At 37.2% G+C, this 23465-nt stretch overlaps 1 protein-coding gene across 1 annotated transcript in view; it reads right to left on the minus strand.

Annotated features, from left to right (window-relative positions):
* LOC131077026 (uncharacterized) overlaps nucleotides 1–16514 on the minus strand; it is a 62864-nt gene extending 46350 nt beyond the window's left edge. The window contains exons 1-2 of the mRNA XM_058014386.2: nucleotides 16280–16514; nucleotides 15663–15785 (exon numbers count right to left, since the gene is read on the minus strand). Coding sequence (XP_057870369.1) covers nucleotides 15663–15785; nucleotides 16280–16485 — 329 coding nt within the window. The 5' untranslated portion in view covers nucleotides 16486–16514. The remainder of the gene's footprint in view (nucleotides 1–15662; nucleotides 15786–16279) is intronic.
* Nucleotides 16515–23465: the final 6951 nt, after the last annotated feature.

The following is a 23465-nucleotide window of genomic DNA, read 5'->3' on the forward strand; positions in this document are numbered from 1 at the left end:
CAGTCTGAGAATCTGGTGTTCTTTACCTGCAACCTTGAAACCTGGAGGCTGCGTCATGTAGACCTCTTCTTGTAGGTCACCATTCAGGAAAGCACTCTTGACGTCCATCTGATGGACCTTCCAGCCAACTGATACTGCCATGGCTAGGACTAATCTGATAGTGCTCATCTTTGCGGTAGGAGCAAAGGTCTCCTCATAATCAATGCCCTGACGCTGAGAAAAACCCTTTGCAACTAAACGAGCTTTGTACTTATCCAAAGTACCATTAGACTTGTATTTGATTTTGTAGACCCATTTGCAGCCAATGGGTTTCTTCCTTGGTGGAAGATCATAAAGTTCCTAGGTGTGATTCTTCAATAGGCTTTCGTGTTAGATTGCATAGCCTATTCCCACTTTGGAATACCTTTGGCCTCGGAGTATGTCTAAGGTTCAAACACACTATGAATGTTGGCCATGAGAGCAAAATTAACTGTCCCTGCAGGTTTGCTCTTTTTCCGAGCAGTTCTCCAATCGATGAGTTCATCATCTCGAAGATCAGCAAGTGTCTTGGCCCACTATTTAGGCCGGAGAGGAGAAGGACCAACATTAGCATTAGGAGTTGCTCTATGATCAAGTTCCTCATCAGAAGAATCCGGATCAAAATCAGGTCAAGCATCTGCAAATCTAGGTGATCCTACAGGAGAAGCCGGAGGTGTATGTACAGGAATCACCGAGATAACTGGAGCTACTGGAGCTATAGGAGCCCTCCCATCAGGTGGACCTAATGGAAGTCTAACTCCCAAATCATGAGCCTTCATAGGTTGGTCTGTTGAATTAGGAACAGGAGAGATAGGCATGAAAGGTCCTCGCTGCTCATCAAAGACTACATCACAACTATACAGGAGACAAGATGTCTCAATGTCGATCAAGCGGTAGGCTTTGTGAAGACTACTGTATCCAGTAAGCATAAGTTTCTAGCTCTTGGCATCCAACTTGGTGCGTGAAGCATCAGGGATCCAAACATAAGCAAGGGAGCCAAAAACCTTTAGATGACTGATTTTGGGCTTGCGACCTGATCAGGCCTCTTCCGGAGTCTTGCCTTTGACCGCCACAGTGGGTGACCGGTTCAAAAGGTAGACTGCAGTGTTAACTGCTTCTGCCCAAAACTGCTTCGGAACATGTCGGTGGTCGAGCATGGATCTAGCCATCTCAATGATTGTTCTGTTCCGACGTTCAACTACATTGTTTTGTTGGGGTGTGTGGGGTGTGGTTAACTAGTGCTTAATGCCATGAATATCACAGAAGCTAGAGAATTCATTAGAACAAAATTCCCCCCCATTATCTGATCTAAGAGCAATAATAGATTTCCCAGACTCTTTTTCAACTAGAGGTTTAAACTTCTGAAATACAGTAAACGCTTCTGATTTCTTTGCAAGAAAATAGACCCACATTTTTCTACTGAAATCATCAACAAACAACAGAAAATACCTAGACCCAAGAACAAAAGGAGTAGCCATAGGGCCGCAGATATCAACATGAACAAGCTGAAGTACCTGAGAAGCCCGCCATGAATCGCCACTTTTGAAGGGTATGTGATGTTGCTTCCTAGCCTGGCATGCATCACAAACTCCAAGCTGCTGAGTCTGAATCTCTGGCAATCTGAGGACAAGCGCGTCCCGAGCAAGCTGAGCAAGATAATGCACATTTAAGTGCCCATATCGTTGATGCCAAAGTGTACTGAGAGAAGACTGCCGAGCAGCCATAGCTAGGTCTTGAGAAACACCAGAATCTGCAAGTCTGAAAAGACCATGATCCTCAAGACCAACTGCAACAACTGACTGAGTCTCCCGATCAGTGATGGTGCACTGATGTGAACTGAAGGTGACATCCAACCGTGGAGAGTGTTGCAACATCTGATTGACTGAGAGTAGATTGAGTTCCATCCCTGGAATCGTGGAAGACATAGAGGAAAATGAGATTCCTCCCAGTAGACTGAAGCTAAATGTTGCCTTTGCCGACAACCGTGTATTCTTCCCCGCCACCAAATATAACAGAATCTGAATAAGGCTGGTAGTTAGTGAACCAGTCTCGACGGTGGGTGAAATGACGAGAGGCACCTGAATCAATATACCAGGCAAACGATTTGACATGGGTCTTTTAGCCAAGGCGTAAAAGGCAGATTCTGTTTGCTCAGTGTGCTTTGCACTGTTCGCTTTGGGCTGCGAACTAGATTGCTTAGCTTGGGCAGCTAAGCGCTTCCGACATTCAACCTTCATGTGACCATACTTGTGGCAGTAGTTGCATTGAATGTTCTTTTTCTTGGAGCCTTCTGAGACAGGAGCAGAGGAGTTCTACTAAGAAGACTGTTGAGAATGAGACTTGCCCTGATCCTTGTGAAAAGATTTAGCAGCAAAGGCTTGTTCGGTGGAGGTGGAGCTGGAACTGCTACCGAACTGTTGTGTCCACCGATCTTGCTGAAGCAAAAGTGTGCAAAGATTTGTGAACTTCAAATCAACACCAGTAGACGTGATGTTGAGAGTTTCGATAAAATGTGCGTAGGACTTGGGTAAACTTTTGAGGGTGATTACCACAACGTCCTCTTCCTCCATCTTGCGTCCAATGGCAAGCAACTGATCACGGATTTCCTGAATCCTATTCAGGTGATCCTGGAGCGATTTCCACTCATCCATGACAATAGAAAATAGAGTGTTCTTGAGAAAGAAGGCCCTGCTTTTATCAGAAGTCTCATGTAGGGTTTTGAGATGTGCCCATATCTCGGTAGCTGTTTTGCCGGATGGAATCTAAGGGAGCTGATCATCAACTAAGGATAATTTGAGAAGCATCCCTGCCTCCCGATTATGCTAGTCATATGCAACTTGATCAGGACCAGCTGTAGTCGGACGCTGAGTAGTACCCAGAACCACCGGATCGCTGCCGCGATATTCGAAGACGATTAGCATCCGCTGCTTCCACGTGCTATAGTTTTGACCATTGAACTTTTGATTTCCCTTGAGCGGAATATTCATCAAAGATGCCATGGCACGAATTTATGTGAAAAACATGAAAAACTGAGAAGGCACGTACTTCGAGGCAAAATGTCGAAGGACCCAAAAAAAATGAAGAGGTACCCAGAAGAGAGCTTGAAAAACCTAAAAAGAATATGTTGTCGGAATCTGGATCCGCTGGCTTAAAAATCGAGGCAAAAAACGAACGATAGCCCAGTTGAGCTCTCAAAAAACCCACCACAAATCTGTGATCAGAAAAAAATTCGATTGGATCTAGAGGGTCAAAACCCTAGCCGAAAGTCAGAAAATGCGGGTTTGACCAAGTTGCAGGTTGCAGAAAAAATGGCGTGTTTGTACTGCGCCAAAAAATGCCAAAAACCCTCACCAGACAGACGTGCGGGGTCGTCGTAGCAGGCAAAAGACACAGTCCTTAACAACCTCACCAAGAACAAATTTCGAAAATAGAAGATTTCAAAAAAACGAAAAAAATTCTTCACGAATTTTTGTTTGAAAATCTTTTGAAAACAAAAAAAATCCGAAAATCTGCAGCAAAACCAAGAGGCTTGAAAAATCTCAGAAAAGAATTCACAAATTCTTTATTCAGGCTCTGATACCATATTACGAAGTAATTGGTAAAATATTTGCTTAATATTAACAGAGATCAATAGATCTTTATATACAAGAAGAAAGACGATGTTTCCTTAAGAAACGATCGTGAAGAATAGAAACATTCTATTCTAGCTAATAGTTAACTAAGTATTTACAGAATATTACAGTAGATAACCATTAACAATAAATAGAAACTATCTATTATCGTAATAGAACCATCCAAAGGGACAATTCGTCTCCTTTCAAGATGGCAACTTCCCATGCATCCAACAACACAATGTTGGACAACTTGTAGATGATCAATATGTATCATCTCTAGATGGATTACTAAAATATGAGAAATGGACTCTATATTTAAGTTTTCAACCCCATAAGGCAAAATTTGAAGGGAACAGAGAAATTTTGCTTCCCAAAACTTGATAGATAAATCATAATATATACCAGAATAAATATAAAATTAAAATAATGACTGGTCTGACTGTCAAGACTGTGTCTTTAGACACCAGCTATCTGTCAAGGGTAACACTTCCATCCATCTTATGTCACAAGGTTGAAGTTCATGTTTATGTTCAACAACAATAAAATTTAGATGAAGCTCGGCAAGGAAAAAAATTAAAAAAACAAATTATATACATTTGAATTTTTTTATTTATTTTTATCAGTAAATAGTAGCGTAAGGACTGTACCCATTATATTGATTTAAAAAAGGAATTTACATTTGTTCAAGTATTCAACTTCATACCAGCCTAAACCAGACTCCTATCACCAAAAAACAACCTATTCCAGCCAATCAACCCGTTAACAGGTTACCCAAAAGACTACAGAAAGTCTACGAGAGCAAAATAGAGACCAAGTTTGAGATGACATCTACCACCTAGCATACGGATGCAAACTGAAAACATTAACACTGTATTACATTTATATGTATAGGTCTATAGTAACCAACTTGCAAAGCATGAGATATCCTCCGGACTCACTTGCCTAGCCATCCACCAAATAGAGACGCCAACTTTGCCTTAACTAGACATTTTGGACCGCAAGCAGCATGCGCCTCCAATTCAACCTTGGCCACATTCCCACTAACAGAGCCCAACTCTTCTTCTTGGATGTCCACTCCAAATTCTTCACTTTCCTCGTCATCACTTGCCAACCCCTTCGTCTTTTAAATATTTTTGCAGCCAGCCAACTCCACCCTTTGGGACCAAAACCAGCATCTTCTTCAAGAACAGAATGCTTTGCTCAACTGCCAATTTCCTTCGAGCGAGTAGAGAAGGCTCCGGAGAATGGATTAGAGGATACTTCCCAACCTCTCTACCCTGACATGAAGCACAAATAATGTTTTGGCAGCGGTATACCCTTGTCCGAGTCTACATTTTCCAGCACATCCTCCAATTCGCTGAGATTGCACTTCCAAATCAACCTTTGGCACATCAATTTCGCCATGGCCTTCATTTCTCCAACATCCAACAAAGTTGCCAAGAACACTACAAAGACATCCGTGTTCACCCTATGCCTATGATTCGATTATAGGAACTCATCGCCCGGCACTACCTTAATAGCATGAACAATAAGACCACGATTTGTCTTAAAAATGCATTTCAACCTTTTCTCTGACACCTTACCCAGTGACGACATTTGTCATTTCATGCTTACCAGTTGCAAGGGAGTGTCCATCACTACCTTTCTCTACTTGCAAATGAATTTCAAAAAAGATGACGCATATTCAGCTGACAAAAAGCATAAACAACCCCAAACACTTGTCTTCACACACTCAAATCTCGAAAATTTGCAGCCTTGTAATCAATGTCTGTGCAAACTACTCACTTCAAAGCTTCCTCAGATCTACAAACTACTGATGATTGCAATCTTGGCTCTCGAGGAGAACTATCATAATTACTACCATCCAACATGTATCCCAGATGGGGTTTCCTATCGTTGTGTTAACCCTAGAATTGGCCAACACAAACCTATCGCCCATGTCTCAAACCATTAATATTCCACCAACCCATCATCATAAAGGTTATGCATGGCCAAAGACGGAGAATATGCAAACGATGCAAAATTGAATACACCCAATGCATCATGCGACCTCGGGACTATCCACACACTCGGCACCAAGTATATGTGCACCTGGGCACCTCCCATCAATATCCAAACATCCTCATCCCATCAACCATAGCTAATGCAAGTGAAAAAGCTCTTCGTCTAAAGAAAAAACCAACTCTTCCCTCTCCAATGGCAGAGATGAATCATTCTACCACCAATTTAGCCTAGCCATCTACTAGCCCATTACCTTCTCAATAAACATGTGAAATTTTAAATTCTTCAAACTTACCAATTAACTCCCATATTGGCTTAAACCATTTCCTTAGCTTCCAATTGGGAGTTTCATTTTGTCAAATCGTATTAACTGTGATAAGAGAATCGCCTTCCAAATGCAAACGATTTGCTCTCAACTCTAAGCCACATTGTGGACCTAGTAATGCAGCTCAAAATTTTGCGTCGTTGTTGGTTGTTATGCCCAAGAATACTGATTTCTGACAAAGAACAACCCCTTGGTGATCTCTTGCCACACAACCTACTCCACTCGAACATGGATTACCTTTCAAAGCTTCATTGAAGTTAACCTTCACCCAGCTCAATTCTGGTTTCTTCTAGACAACACTATCCTACGAATTTGGAGAGAGGCCTTCCTAGCCCCATTAACAGGGGGATTCTCAAACCAGTGAAAACCTTAGTCATCTCGTTATGCCACTTCATGAACAAATTTTTACTCAACTTCACGTTTCGTGCAACACTATTAACCAATTCTACAACCAACATTTCTATTTTCTCTACCAAAGAATACTTGCTCATTTCTTTATCCTAAAAAGTTCTCCTATTTTGTTCCTTCCATAACTCCCAAATAATAATCGATGATAAGACAATCCAAATGTAGGTGAAAATTGCCTTTTTTTTAATATTTAGCCATATTAGGAATAAATCTCTGATGTCCTAGACGAGAGGGCATTGCCAATTCCATAAAGTGTTTCCAACATAATTCAACATATAGACAATAAAAAAGATAATCCACAGTTTCCTCCGCTTCTTTACATGGCACACATTTCCAGAGCCCTAAATACCCAAATTTCTTAGCCTGCCTTCAATGAGAATCTTCTTTTGAATAGCCATCCAAGTAAAGACACCAAACCTTAGGGAGAATAAATTTGGTCCAGAAAAGATGAAGCAACCAATTTTGTTCGGCTATTGCTGCCTCTTTGATCTTATAGCCAATTTTGACCCTGTAATCCCTAGACTTCAAGTTGCACCATCTAATCACATCCTCTTCCCTTGATAGGATTAAAATTTTATCCTATAAAATTTTCCTTAATTCCTCCTTTTGGGCTTTAAGAGTATCAATGTCGTAAAGTGACTACCAAACTCACTATGTAATACCATTACTCTACCATTTCCACATAATCTCTCACCCTTCTTCTGCATACTCTGGTTCTTTTTGCCCTGACCACTACCAAATTTTAATTATTGGCTAAAGGACCATGGCCATCCCACGAGTCCATCTAGAACGAAGCACTTCTCCCATCCCTTACCTCCTAGGTGACATGCTTCATGATGATATCTCTACATTCCAATATAAAGTTCCACATCACTGATCCCCTTAGTGGGTCTTTGACTGTGAGAATCCTAGACGGGTGGTCAGAGTCTAGATATTTTCTTCCAAGGATCTTGACCAAATTCTAATATCCTTGTGTATACATATACCATACAATTTGGAACCCATGGCAAGGTTCATGAAGGTCATTTGCCTAATCCCCATCCCTCCTGCCTCTTTTGGGGATCAAATTTCTTTCCATGAAATTAGAGGGAAATTTATGCTACTTTGTTGTCCCACTCCAAAAAAATCTTCGCATAATTTAAGCTAGAATGTCCTCCACAAATTTTGGTAATCTCGGACATGACATAGAGTACATTGGAATGGCAAATAAAACTGACTTGAGTGTCAAAATTCTCTCCGTTGAAGTGAGCCACTTTCCTTTCCAATATTCCATCCTATTCCTACAACTATTTATCAAGGTATCCCAATAGCATTTCTTATTAGCTTCAACAAACAAAGGCATCCCCAAAAATTGACTTGGGAAATTTGCTATGTGTGGTTCCAGAATCTAAACAATATATCTTTATAGACTAGGTTGTGTATTGAGAAAGAACACCTTAGACTTCCTCCAATTGATACTCTAGCCAAAAGCACTACGATAGGAATCCAAAAGAGATCTAATCATCCTAGCCTCTCTTCTACAAGCACTCCCAAACAACATGGTATCATCAACAAATTGTTGATGAGTCACAGCTTCAATCCATGATGCCACCACCATCCCAGTCCACTTACCTTCGTCTCCTAGTTTGCAAATACTCCTTCCCAAAGCCTTAGCCATTATGATGAATAAAAAGGGAGAGATCGAATCCCCTTGCCGCAAGCCCCTACTAGAAGAAAAGCAACCCTGTTGATGTAGAGCCCCAAGGAACGAAGTTTTCTCACACAAACTCACTCTACAAGACCCTCAATTAAGGTCTCAACATTCATAGATTCTTGGACAATCATGTCAACAACATTAAAGGACACCTCTACACTCCCCTTTGTTCAATTGGGCCCCTTTTGATCCCTAAACAACTTATTGAGATACAACTTCTCACATCAAGTCTCTCCTTGACACAAACAAACCAAGACAACACCCTTTTGTTTGTACAAGTTCAATCAAGGTGACTTGCCCTCTACAAGACAACTATTCCTTGTGGCCTTGGTTTCGAGCCTTTAAGAGCAGAACTTTGAAATTCTCACAATGACACCCCAAACTCTTGTCACTGTCAAATACCCCTTTTGGTGATACAAAACATTCCCAAGACTCAAACCCTAACTCTTGCATTGACCAGGTCAAACAACTGCTGCTACAGTAGGCCTAATAGGGCTTTTAGGTCACTTTTACAAAGCAACCACACACCAATGGCTTGATCTAGTGACACTAGTGGATGGGAAAGGTCTGCACACATCCCAAAACACCAAATCCATCGTTATATAGGGTCCACCACTCTTGTTTCTGCCTCTGCACAATTATTATTAGTCCAAACCGGCTAGTCACATGAGGATGCCTAGCCTAGGGCTTGCTCCCAAAATTCACCAGTTCAACGGCCCACTCAAAAACTTTGAAAATCTTAAAATACATTGTCTCCCATACCATTCCCCAGATTTTGAGCCAATTTGGCCAGAGGAATGTGGGGTTAACAAAGCATTTCCTCGGAAACCCTAGTTGTTCAGACCACCTTTCACCAAAATGCAGATATCTCACTTGTTTCTCAGTCTTTCCCTGCCAAATCAAAGCCAAATGAACATCAACACAAAGGCCTATTCAAATCAATGATTTAGCCTGCACATGGAGTTTGTACAATGACCGTACATGGCACTGTTGCAGCGAATTTGTGTAAATTTCTAAGTACTTTATTGAATTTGATCACTGTCTTACATCCAAACTTCATCAATCCTTTCTTCTCGACCTCCAAGGCCTTAAGAAAGGTCTCTCAAACCTCCTCAACCAACTCCAACTGACATTTGAATTAAGTAGCCGTTCGAGGGAGATTATTTACAAGTTGACAACAAAAGTTGTCATCCAAACTTGACAACTGTGCACAAAACTTGACAACCTATGGCATTTGCCTATGTAACCTATTAGGACAAATCATAAACCTTACAAATAGGCCACATAGGAGCCAAAATACAATGATTGCCTCATTTATGCATTTTGGATGTCATTTGACCATGGTTGACCAAATAGGTCCTAAGAAGCTCACAACTACAAAATGGCACCAAGGCCTTACATGGCTAATCAAAACAAGAATGATTGGTCTTGAAAGACCTTATTACAACTTAAAACATTCAAGGAACCTATAAACACCTCCAAGAGCCTTCATTGCTCAAATGGTCTTCAAAGTTTGCAAGGTGCTCCTGCACCACCTATGGGGATCCATTAATAAGCACTAAAAACTTGGGTGTAGAAATGCAGTTTTTGATCCATTGGATCCAATTGTCATCAAACCCAAATCTACTATCACCTCCAGTAAAAACTAGCTATCCAACATGTCATACGCTTTGAGGATATCAAGTTTGATAATCACGCTCGCTGATATAGCCTTCCTTGCTATGTGGATTGCTTCATGTGCCACAATGATGCCTTCCACAATTGATCGGCTTGGGGAATAACCAATCTGCTTTACAAAAATAACATCAGCCAACACCTCCTTCAGTCTATTTGCCAACAATTTCATGATAACCTTATAAATTGTGTTGCATAAGGCAATTGGCCTAAAGTCACTCATTGATTGAGTGTCATTTTTCTTGGGTATCAAAGCAAAATGGTATGGTTCAAGCCTCCCAACATTGTTGTTTTCTTCCTTGATTCTTCCACCACTCGAAAAAAGTCCAACCCAATAATATTCTAGAACTTTTGATAGAAACTAGCAAGGAAGCCATCAAGTCCTAGGCCATTGTCAAGATTGAGCTAAGAAGTGACTTTCTTAACTTCTTCCAATGTAGTCTTCTTGAATAAAAGGATATTTTGGTCTGGACTAATTAACGTTGGGATATTACTCAAAAAAAATTCCTTCTCCACCCCATTCAACAGTGTCTCTTTATTTAGTAACATTTCAAAGAACTTAACTACTTCCTTATTGACTTCATTTGTCATTTGGGCCATCCCACCTCCTCCCTTCAAGATCTCAATGATCCTATTCCTACTTCTATTTGCTATTGAAGTCTTATGAAAGAACTTAGTATTCTTGTCCCCCTCTTACAACCAAACTTCTCTAGATTTTTGTCTCCAAAAGGACTCTTCCCTTGCGACTTTGATAATTTTTGCTTCAACCCCTTCTCTCTTCCAAAGTCATCTGCACTCATTCCATTCTAAATAACTAATTCATTCAACTTTGTCAACTCTTTTTCAATTCTATCTTTCTCTTCAAAAATATTTTTGAAGTGAGTCTTATTCCACACTTTCAATTTGTTCTTTACATGGTTAAGTTTTTTAGCAAAAAGGTATAACCTAGAGTTGTTAACTACCTTAACTCCACTCCACCAGGCTACAATTGAGTCCTTCAAAGTTACATACTTGAGCCACATATTCTCAAACTTAAAAGGGCATCTCTTTGGGGGTCTATCTAGGATAAGCTACAACTTCGCCGAAAAATGGACTGAGCCCATAAAAGGAAGAATATTAGCCTCATGTGCAATAGATTAGTTATCCCAATCAACAACAATCAAAGATTTGTTCAATCTATCTACAATACTAGTAAAACCTTTCCTTCTATTTGTCCATGTGAAGGTGTCATTTTTTAATCAATATCCCTCAGCTTGTTCTATTCCACATAGTGTTGGAAGTCCAGCTAAACTTGAGATAGATGAGGCAACCCCCCCCCCCCCCCCATTTTTTTGAATTATTCAACATAGCATTAAAATCTCCCACTACAACCACCTTGTCTCCTTCTAGAGCTTGGAGCTTGTTTGAGATTTGCTACCAGACCTCCCTTTTGTGAATTCTCGAGATGGGGCCATAACATTCACTAAAAAAAATAATCCCATCACTAAAACACAACCGAATCTTACCCCTTCGGACAATAGGATATGAAAAATTATCACCGAGGTAGATTTCTCCTCCATCGTACTTCTCATACATGGAAAATAACTCCTTATCAGGAGTCATATGGTATGAGCATTCTAAATCAATTAACCAATGTTCTTTAGTCATAACATGAAGAGAAGAAATCATAGCATCACCACTTAAGTTTGAGGATTTCTCTGTAGCAGAATCAAATTGTTTCTTAGGATTTTTGCATTCCTTCTTAACATGTCCTCTCTTTCTGCAGTTCCAACACTTCACTCTAATCTTTTTACCAAGAGTTTTAAGTCTATCCTTAGACTTGTCTTTAGGCCCATTCTTATCTCCTTTAGACCCTCTTGCTTAGGGCCTTCCCTTGACATTGAGAACATCACCCGAACTATCCATAGTCATCCTCCTCATTTCCTATGCCAACAAAGCTCCAACAGGTGCATCCATCTTTGGATCTTTGAGGTTAGCATTGATAGCAAGGATGAAATTTTCCGATGAAATGGGAAAAGAACAAAGAAGCATAATGGATTTATCCTCTTCTTCAACTGAAATATCGATTGAGGCTAGTTGACTCAATTAAATTAAAAGAACAAATGCTCGGCTATTGTATCACCTTCCTTCATCTTAAGAGAAAACAATTTATGTTTCAAGTAAAGTTTATTTACTAGAAAGCATATGCAATCTTTTCTTTTGACACATTTAAAAGAACAGAAACAAAAAGACACGACCTAATAGTACCTCGTGCCTTTTTATCCACCTTCTCGCAACCTTCATCAAAAAGTTTCTCAGATTTCTCTTTATTTGTTACAATCACCCATTGATCTTGTTCTTCAAGGAGTTCTTCCATTTTCAGCTTCCACAACTCATAACCCATTCCATTGAACTTCTCTATGTCCAAACAAGATGAAGTTGCAGCCATGATATCAACACATTTGTTAAAAACATATCAACTGAAACTCCCACAAAAGCTCAAAAAACCTCCCTTCTACCACCCAAGCCACAGAATTGGCCAAGCTCTAATACCAAATGTTAGAAAAAGGAGGTGAACAGCAATATATGTACTTCAAATTAACTATAAATCAGATTTAACAATGTTTATCGTATGGAAGAAATAAGCTCTAACATCAAAAGATAACACCACAAAAAATTAAACACATAACACCGGAATTATGTGGAGAAACCCTTTTGGGAAAAAACTTCACCAAGAAGAGATGAAAAACTTGTAATATCAACAATATGAAATTACAATACAACTCTCAAACCACTCTTGTCTTTAATCTAGCAGCATAACCCCTACAAAATAAAAGTCGAATAAACTCATATTGTCTCGGTATAAAACATTACCATGGGTCAAAACAAGGTTTCAAAATCCATACTACCCCTACATGCTAAACATAGTCTCTTACATGACATTACACCTTACAGGTTGTAATAAGAATCTCACAAAACAAGAGATACTCTTACATGCATCAAAGACAATCAATAACTTATGTAGGGATTCTCTTACACACGTCATAATAGCTGATTCTCACGTCCAAAATGATCCACCCCATTTTTAGCCCTTACAATTAGCCATAGAATCTGTCATAGCATCCTTAATAATGGGCTTTCCATGTTATACCACTTGATGAGCATCTTTTGACAACTACTAGCTTGATTTTAAAGGCACCAACATGTGGCAAAAATGCCAACTCATAAAACTCATGCCCCTTATGATGGAGCACCATTATTTAATAGCATAAATGCCAAATAACCATGGGAAAATATAAAATAAAATACTCTGAAATTGCTAAGGTTGAGACATCTTAATTCCCAACAGCTTGTTCATGGGCATGGAGAGAATGTTCTTTAACTCAAAGAAATTGTAGGTGATTATGACACATTTGCCAATGTATAAGCAAGCAAGGAGTTTTTTTCTCAACTATGGCTATCATGGAAAGCAAGAAGACCTTCAAACCAAGTTCACTCTATAAACTTTTGACACTCTCTCTATATTGTGGATATGTACATTAAAAGCATTAAGATTTTAAGATATTCTTACATGATATCATCTCGAAGTAACTTGTCTTTTTCAGCGCAATGGTGGAATTATTTTGCCCTAGAAACTAATAATTTTAGACAGATGGCAAGATGCATTTTAAGCCAGCCATGCAGTTTATCCACTTCTGAGCGTACTTGGAGTGTTTTTAAACACATAAATTCCAGAAATGCAACCATCTAACACAAAATAGATGGGTGACTTGGTGTTTGTTCACCACAACCTCTACTTGAAACTAAAGAAAGCTCGAGGTTAAACTTAATACTGGCAATCGTACTTATAATTGTATTCGTTATGTTTTTCACTTTCAATTGCCAAGACTAATTTCTACATAGACAAAATCAAGTGCCGGTAAGAATGATGAACGAATTGACCTTGATGGAATTGATCCAAAGTCTGGGAGGATTGCAAATGATGATCACTTTCTCAAGCTTGTGGATTTTGATATCCTAATGAAGGCCTACATTGGTAGTAATGTGATGGGAAAAATTAGGCAAGGTTCTGACCCAAGAGCTTTCATTATCAAGACCTACAACCCTCTAGTGTATCTCTTTTTGTCGTAGCAAGATACGTTGGCTATGTCTAATTTTTTAGAACATTGCACTCAGTTTGTAAGTTGACTTTGTACAAAGTAAATTGTAATTGAAAATTTGCAACTGTCAGCATCTAGTTATAATTTATGCAAGATGAAGTATGTTTTGTAGAAATTGTACAATGTAATGTAATAAACAATATGAATATAAACAAAAAAAATATATATTCTACAATTCATGGGTTAAATTCTCAATTTTATTTGCCCTATATGTCTCTATACTATGAAAATGTCTTTAAATTTCAGAAACAAGAAGTTTTTGTCCCTTTTTCTAAATTTTTTTTATGTTTTTTTTTCCATTTCCCCCTTTTTCCATTTTAAATCTCAATTTTTTCAAAAAAAACTTATACTTTTAGTTTGCCAATTTTCCCCCCAAAAGATTTTTGCTGCTATGAAAAAGTAAAAGGATGCAACCCAGAAAGCAAACCACTAAGTTTAAAAGATGCACATAATAGAGTTATTGTCATATCGTGATAAAATAAAACAAGCGAAGCTATTAGGTAAATGGTTTGACGTTAGATTAGGCCATCATGATGATAATATGAATACCTATCCTGATCATGCAACAAAGCCAATAAATTGGTGGATGTGAGTATTACCCTAAAAACCATGGTAGCTACAATGAACCAAAAAAGTCCAGCAAGCCATGGTCGAGTGCTAGGGTGGAGCTACTGTGGTGATGATTATCTGGATTCAAGTAGGCTACTTGGGTGAGGTTGAATCACATCACAGTTGAATTCTTTATGGAATTATACCCTAAAGCTTGGCATCTATGAATTATACCCTAAAGCATTGCATCTACCAAATATTCTTCTAAGCTCGGCAATGCATTCCCCATGTGAGAGTAGATTCCTTCATATTATGGCTGTGCTTTGAAGATTGATTGATACCAAGTGAAGCATTCTGTAGCGTTTCATTCCTCAGATAACAGATGTGATGACCAAATGCTTATTCATATACTGTGTGGCTACAACACCAAGCATCAAAAGACTTATGATGAGAATATTCCCTATCTTCAACATGGCTGCAACCCTGACTTTTCTTTGCTTAACATAGCAACCAGGGAACTCTGACTTGAGATAAGATTTGTGAAGCAACTACAGGTGATCCCATATCCTTTTACCACCCCATGGATGTAAAAAATAGGGTCTTTGGAAGCTCTAAAATAGTGAGAAAACAAAGGAATTCTGCAATCTCAGATACCTGCAATGCATATCCATTGTTTAAGGTAAACAAGCTGGCACAATGACCAAGTGAATTAAATACTAATAAAACTCTAAATTTTGACTTTAATTTGAGAAAGTCAAGAAACTATGTTGGGAACAGGTGACATGGCATGTTTCTCCTGTGTTCTTAGATTATGATGTTTAACTAGAGCTTTGATCTGCTTGGATCACTTTCTGTTGGTTAGAAGCTTTCCTTTAATAGGGTTAATGTTACCATATACCTGTCTTTAATGACTTGACTATGATTTACCCATTTTGAATTTGCCCCTATTTCACTGCCCATTTTTGCTAGTTTGGTTTTAGATATTTTTTTGGTTATTGGAATTCTTTTCTTCAATGCTACTTGCTATTGAAACTTGCTCTGTCTTTTGGTCCCATTGACTACTGTGATCATTTATAGATATTATATTTATTTCTTTCTAAAACCTGTGAAAAAGGATATAATAGAAACGATATTCATCTATTATAACATTTTTACCATAGCCTTCTGTACTAGAATAGCACTACTAAAAATATTATAACTATATTATACTTGAGAAAACAGAAAATGAGTTTAGAGAATACCAGAAAGCTTCTTCTGTCAGAGAACCTGGATGCTTGCTATAAAATTTTCTGATATATTTATCTTCGGGAAGTACAATTCTTGGTGCTTTCCCTGCAGGACGAGGAAAAACTACAGGAGGTACCCTGCATTATAAACACACAATCATAAACTTCCTGGCAATCAGATTTCTGAAATGACACCAAGCAAACAGGGAAAAACAAATAATATCATATTTATTTTATTTCTTAAACACAAGAAACTTGAGCCATGTATTCAACCTCAGCATTGAAAACCTATAGACAATAAGCTTCTTTGTATACTTCAAATATCTACGTATAAGCAACAACCTTTATACATGTAAATGAATCCTAAAATTCTCTGACTAAAGTGGGATACCTGAAATAATTCCACACTTTAGGAAACCATTTACAGCAAAGTCACTTAAATCTATACGTACCATGAGATAATCAGGGAGGACTATGATCATAGAATAAAGCAAACACGAAAATGTATAGAAAACCTAATTCGTTTCTTATCGGCTGCTCAGGTTAAGCTGCTCAATGCCATAAATTTTAAACAAAAAAGTATAAACTTTTCTAAAAAGAGAAACAGAATAGGAGAAGGTTGCAGGAAATACTCTTCCATTGCTTTAAGCCAGATGGGTTTGGTTATGGCGAAACCTTTGACAAGTTTTCTTGTCTTGCCAAGCAGATCGTTTCTAAACGCCATTGCTGCATTTACCAAAACAGACAATTGTATGAATAAGGAAAAAATGTCTGAGAACAAGTGTTGTCTCACTGACAGATTTACTGCATTTACAAACACGGAAGCGTTATCCCTCATTCGTGATTCCCCATGATGGCTATAAGAATTTAATCGCATATTATTTTTTTATGAATTAATATTTCTTCATTAATTATTAATCAATATATAGCATTACAATATAAAGTTTTAATTAACTTTTATTTAATTTTTATTTTGAATTATTTTGAAAAATAATTTAACATATTTATTTAAAATTATTACTTTACATATTATTCTTATTCATTCAAACTTTTAATTTAAAATATATCATTTAATATAAATATTCAATTTTTAATTTAATTAAAAATATAAAATTAAATATTAAATATTAAACATATTATTATAAAATGTAAAAATATAAAATATGAATTGTAAAATTTAAGTTAATATCATATATAAAAGATAATATTATTTTCACCAAATTAATCTTTATATGTAATCTAATATATGTGAGAGTATAATTTTACATGTTTATAGGAGATATATTGTTTAATTTATCCATTTTTTATATAATAGTATAATGCAACATTAACATACATACAATATTGTATATGACATTTTAAATATGTTTGTGTAAAGGGAAAATTTTAATTTTCGCTTTTTAGGGTGGAATTCCTTTACATTCAAAATAGGGAATGAATCCACTAGATTCAGTCACAAATTCAATAAGGACTAAATACTAAGTGAATTGATTGATTGTGATGTATTTTTCCCTCTTTTGTAAGTTGAAATGCTAATTTAAGGTAAAGTGTTGAATTTGGAGACAAAACTAAGAAAATAATGAGCTACAGGTTCGAGATTTTGTCATGCACCTGGATCTGAATAATATAAGTTGATTCAAATTTGCCCTACGAAAATGCCCCAAAAAAGCAGGGACCAAGACGCGGCAACATAGTCCTCCGACTTTTTCGCACACCAAAAAGGGTTATTTTGTCTCTATGTCTAAAGCTTATTATGAGAAGTACAACTGTACACATGTTTCCTGCACACAAAAAGAAAGGGAAATAGGTTGGGAATAGGGGCTTGCCTTAGGTCAAACCCCGGTTTTGGAATTAACCATGAAATCAAGATAAATGTAATTGAAATGACTAAAAGGAAAGGTTCTCCTTTTGAGGGAGATGTTGAATTAAGACTGAAAATTGAATGATTATACCTCCTTGTGAAGTTTTGCTTGCCTCCACATGGAATTAGGGTTTCATGAAATAGGATGAAGATCTCCACTTCAATGCTTGAATCTTGACATTGTTGTTGCTATAAGGCTTGAAGGAAGACTAAAAATTCTCAATCGCTCTCGAATGCTTGAATGTTTGATACCATGTGTGCTCTTCCTAATTGATGGATCTCCAAATGAGAGGGGAAATCCTCTTTATATACTTGCCCATTGAGAAAACTAATTAATTTTATGGCATGGGCCAACACGAAGAGGGAAATCCCGCTCAAATTTGAAATGTTGAAATGAGTTTAAAGAGGGGCCATTTTAGGGAGGACCATGGTGCCACGCCTTGGTCCTGCCCTATTTTGAGTCAAGATCAAGGTGCCCAAGGGGGTGCCAATCAGGGTTTTTGATGTTTGTAATGCACATAAGCATAATTAGGTCTTCAATCAAGCCAAGGGGCACAAACACTAAGGTGAAGACCCAAATGCAATTAAAATTGCAAGGGGTCCAATTTTAGGACACTGCAATTTGTATTACATGTTTTCTTATAATTGATCAAAAAATTATTTGTAACAACTTCAATTTTGCTTGGAATGTAATTCTCAATTTTCTTACACATTTGAACAAAAAGTTATTGGACTTATAATGAAAAAGTGTGCTTAATCTTAAGATAAAATATATATCATAGACAATAAAAAGTTGCTTTAAGTTGAGCAAAAGAAATAAAGTGAAGAAAATATAATATGGATAACATAAAAGAATTGTTGATACATCAATATATGATAGTCAACATACATCTATACATCATAATGCACTAGATTATAAAATATTTTGTAAAGCATATAGAATAAAGTGTCTACATAATGTTGCATTAAAATTTTCCTACCTAAACTCATTATAAGAAAAGTAAGCATAAGAAATACTCTTTTTTTTTACTTAATAATTATGTAGAGATTATTTTTTTCATTCTTGAATATATCAATTAAAGGAAAATGGAAGCTTTATTCAAAGCCCCTTTGTTGGTTTAAACATAAATGCAGTTGTAAAAGTTAAGTCTTGTGTTTTGTTTTATTGATATCAATTTTTTCTTTGTTTAGCATTTATCCTTAGGATTTATGTAGAGTAATTGGTCATGTCATGGATAGTTGTATTTTTTCACAATTTCATATCAATATTATTGTAGGTATAATTTTTAGGTTGGTTTAGTTCCATGTGGACCTCTATATTTATCAGTTAACCCCAATACATAAAAAGGTGAATTAGGTGGTCTAAAGCCAACTACGTACATAAAATCTATGACCTTTCAAGGAGAACATTTACAAGCCATGTTTGAATCGATAATTTTCTTGTCAACGTGATTTCTTGGCCTTTAGATGACAAGAGTTCTTGGGAAAGCTGGTCAATATCATTATCAATGTTCAATTTTATGTGTGTTTTTTTTTGCAACTCTAAGTGCAACTTTAAAATTTAATAGTTTGAGCAATTTTTGTGTAGCCTCAACCACTTGTGGTAAATAGGCGACATGTTTAAATCCATATTTTGTTGTTAGCATGATTTCTTGGACTCTAGATGACAAGAGTTCTTGGGGAAGTTGGTCAATATCATTATCAATGTTCAATTTTATGTGTGCTTTTTTTTGCAACACTGAGTGCAACTTTAAAATTTAGTAGTCTCCGCAACTTTTGTGTAGTCTCAACCATTTGTGGTAAATAGGTGCATTGAGCAATCAAAATCTTTTTTTTCATCTATTGACAATAATTTATTCATGTGATTCATTAGTAGTTCTCGATCATTTTCAATTAGTTTTAGATTATGTATGTTTTAATAATGTTTGAAAAAGTAAACGTGAGTGAGTGTCACCGTATTGATGAAAAGTTATTTGTAATGTAATGATTGTAGTTAATTTTTGACATAGGAATATGGGATTTGAGTATGATGCATGGATAGTTTTTTCATAGTATGTGGTAGTTGTTCCAAGACACCTTTAAGAATAATAGATATTCTTGTTCTTTAATGAATTGGTACTTAAGCTTGTTATTATTTGGTAGACATTGCATATGGGTTATTATATTGATCTTTAATAATTTTGACAGGTACTTTTTGTTGTTTTGGAGATTTTGCATATGGTGGATCATTTAACTCTAATGTGGACTAGCCACCTTGTTGGGATGTCTCATTTGTGCTTATGAAATGTTACATGTAATGTCATGTAGATGTGGGGATACAATATGTTCATTCCATTTGTTGATATGGTCATAATTATGTTTGTCAAGCATCTCAATGGCATTTAGATTCCTACCACAATTAAAGATCGTTTGTGATAACAACTCCCATTTTCATTTCTATTGTATTTATCATGTCTATCTCAATATCAATGTCCTCATCCTCTTCATGGTTAAATTTTAAGTCTCAATTATATGGTCATCATGTCACTCATGGTATTTGTTTTATATTCATTCTTTCTAGTTTATGACAACCTCCTTTGTATAACATCTATATCTAAGAGAATGTCACATAACTAATTATAGATAAGTAAAACCCACTCTAATAAAATGTTTCCAAATGTTCTAAATCCTATTTCTGAGCATGGTAGAATCAAAAAATAAGTATTGAAAATTACCTTTGAAATCCTATCCTTTCTTTTGTACCTTTTGCGACAAGTAGAAAATGAGAAGGATTGAGTAGATTCAATTTAGTTCACCTTTTGTTAGGAAGGCTTCTTGTTGGTTTTTAAAGTGTTTTTTAATTTTGTTGAATTTTATATTTCATTACGATACAAGGTATAAAATATTATATCCTTGATATAAGGTATCAAATATTACATTCTTGTGAAGAAATTCTTTTGTGGTCCTGGTGGATGGCGTATATGCGAAGGTGGTGGTTTGTGGTGTTGGTTAGGGCTGAAAGGCCCTAGCTGCATGTTGCCTCTTCTCTATTTGCCCTTCTTTTCACTATGTTGTGGTTTGGGTTGAGGGGTTTATTCGGTGGTCTTGCGGGGGGGTGGGGTGAGTTTTTCTTTGATTGTTGTGTGGCTTTTATTTGGAGGTTGCAATGGATGGATCCCTTGGTGTTGGGTTTTGCTTCGGTTGGTCTGGTGGCCTAGGGCCTTCATCATTGTTTTTAGCTCTGTGTTTGGTGCATGCAAGGGGTGGATACTGCTTAGTTTTGTCTCAAAGGTTATTTTTGCGCAGTGTGGTCTTGCATGGCTTTGCATGTGGGTTCTCCATCAAGGCAAGCTCTTTTTTTCAAAGATGTTGTGATGGGAAGCTCCTTTCCTTCTATTATACATCATAATCATATATTTGGATTGAATGGTTTTGGTTCTGGTGAAGCGTCTTCGCAAAAGGGAGAGTTTAGGCATGTGAAGGTGAATGGTTTCTTGGCTAGGAGTGAAGATAGATTCGGTCTTTTGATTCATCCTAAGGTCATTGAGGAGGATGTTACTTATTTTTCCAATCATGTGTTGATCTGTAAATTCATGGGGATTCAAGTCTCCCTACCATTCTTGGAATCTGGGGTATGACAAACATGGAATCTTGAAGGAGATTTGGAGGTGTTGCTCGTTACTAGTGGTTACTTTTTGGTTATTTTTTCTTGCATTTCAGACATAAATAAGGCCTTCGAGGGGGGACATATTTCCACAATTAGGTTGGGCTCTTCCTAAAACCTTGGCATGTTGGCTTTAATCCATCATAGGAGTTTCCTTTATGGGTCCCATTTTGGTTGAGGCTCCCATGGTTCCCCCTGGAGTTTTGGAGAGAAGATATTTTTCATAAAGTAGCCTAGTTACTTTGAAAACTTGTTAGCCCATCGTGCCAAACCTTGGATAAAAAGGTAATTGCCTTCGCTCATGTATGTGTTGAAATCCATTTAAGTAAACTTTTACCAAATTCCATGGAAATTTGTTTGGGTTCCAACTCTTGGGTCGAACAAATTGATTATGAAAGTCTTCCTTTCCGTTGTCGGGTTTGCAATGAGTATGGTCATTTGCATTAGATGTGTCCTAAATCCAATCATATTAGGAATATTGGTAATGGCATTACTCATCCTCCATCAAAGCAAGATAAGGGAAAAGCACTGATGGTGGAAGATAAGGAGGGCTAAATACCAATAAAAGTCAAGAACAAAGGGAGAGGTCAAAAAAGGACCCTAAATGATAGACTGAAAATGCTCAATTTCTCTTGAATGCTTGATATTGATATTGGATATTGGGAAATTAACTACTTAATAGGACACTTCTCCTCTTTATGAATCTCAGGGTGGAGGTCTTGTTGGCTATATGGATATTTATTCTCTTTTAAATAATTTTGAGATGTTGGGGAGTAGTAGATGCAAAGAAGGAAATAATTTCCTCTCCCCCCAAAGGGATCAGAGGTTAAGGAAAATGGAAAACATGGTGGGGCTTCTCTTGGTTTGGGCCTACATTAGAAAATTGTAAAGAAGGGGCCTATGGAGAATATTTCAAAGGTGGATCACAAGAAGGATTAAGAGAAGGTTAAGTTAATTGGTGAAACTTTGGTGGAGTCAGGGTCAATGAAGACCATTGACTCTCATTTCTCGCAGACCCATAAATGATTGTGTCATCTTGGAATGTTAAGGGTATGAATAACATCCCTATACAAAAGGCTATTCAAGATTTAATTATGTCTCTTTGTCTTGATGTTGTCCTTATTCAGGAAACTAAATTGGCTATTGAGGGGTTACTTAATAAAGCCTCTGGGATTTGGTCTCATGGGTTTTGTCAAGGAGTTGGGGCTCATGGCAGTTCGGGTAGGTTGGCTTGTTTTTGGGACCCACATAAGGTTTCTCCTCTTTGGTAGATTTCAAGTCGATCATCTATCTCTATGGTTTCCTCTCACTTGGAATCAAGTGAAATGTGTTTATTTACTAATGTTTATGCTCCTACTGACTTTGGGGGCAAGTTTTAGCTTTGGGAGCACATTACATTTGTTCATTCTCTTGTGCCTTTCCTTCCTTGCATTTTGGTTGGGGGCTTTAATGCAGTTTGTTGCTTGGAGGAGAAAAGAGGGGGCTTGTTTAGGCTAAGCCCTTCTTCCATTCTTCTTCGTGGTAGTATTGATACTTTGCATATTATTGATGTGAAGCCAAGTAATGGCATCTTTACATGGAACAATAGGAGATGCAGAGCTGATTCTATGTTAGAAAGGCTAGATAGGTTTCTTCTATCTTGCTTCTGGTTGGGGGATAGATGGACTTCCAGTTTGGAGATCTTGGATTGGAAGGCTCGGATCATTAGCCAATCAAAATCTTAGGTATTTCTTTCAAGGCCTCAAAGAACCCATATTTTAAATTTCAACTCATGTCCACAGTTGCATGATTATTCACTCCATGACCTGATAACTGGTTGGTGGTATGAATGGAATCTTGTTCATAGTAGGGTCATGTATTCATTTGTTAAAATATTGTAGTATGTCAAGTATAAGATGAATAAGTGAAAAAAGCATCGGTTTGGGAATTTACATATTAATAAGAGAGTAGCTCAAGACCGGTTAGATGGTATCACTTGGTTGATATGTGATTAGGGGCTTTCTATGGAGCTAAGTAGGGAGGAGGTTCAGGATGTTAAGGGGTTGGAAGAATGGGAGCTTAGAGAAGAAATTTTTTGGAAGCAAAAATCTTGTATTGATTGGTTGTAGGAAGGTGATAAGAACAACGATTTCTTCCATAGTTATGTTTAAGCTAGGAGAAATAGTAATTTTATTTCTTCTCTTGTCTCTTTGGTAGGTGTTCATCTCTCTTCTATGGGAGAGATCTCTCGTGAGGGTTCTCAATACTTCTCTTCTTTGTTTGTTAAATATTCCCCTAATATTGATGAAGAGGTAACCACTATCCTAGATTGTAT

This window comes from Cryptomeria japonica, chromosome 10 (assembly GCF_030272615.1).
Source record: "Cryptomeria japonica chromosome 10, Sugi_1.0, whole genome shotgun sequence".
NCBI lineage: Eukaryota > Viridiplantae > Streptophyta > Pinopsida > Cupressales > Cupressaceae > Cryptomeria > Cryptomeria japonica.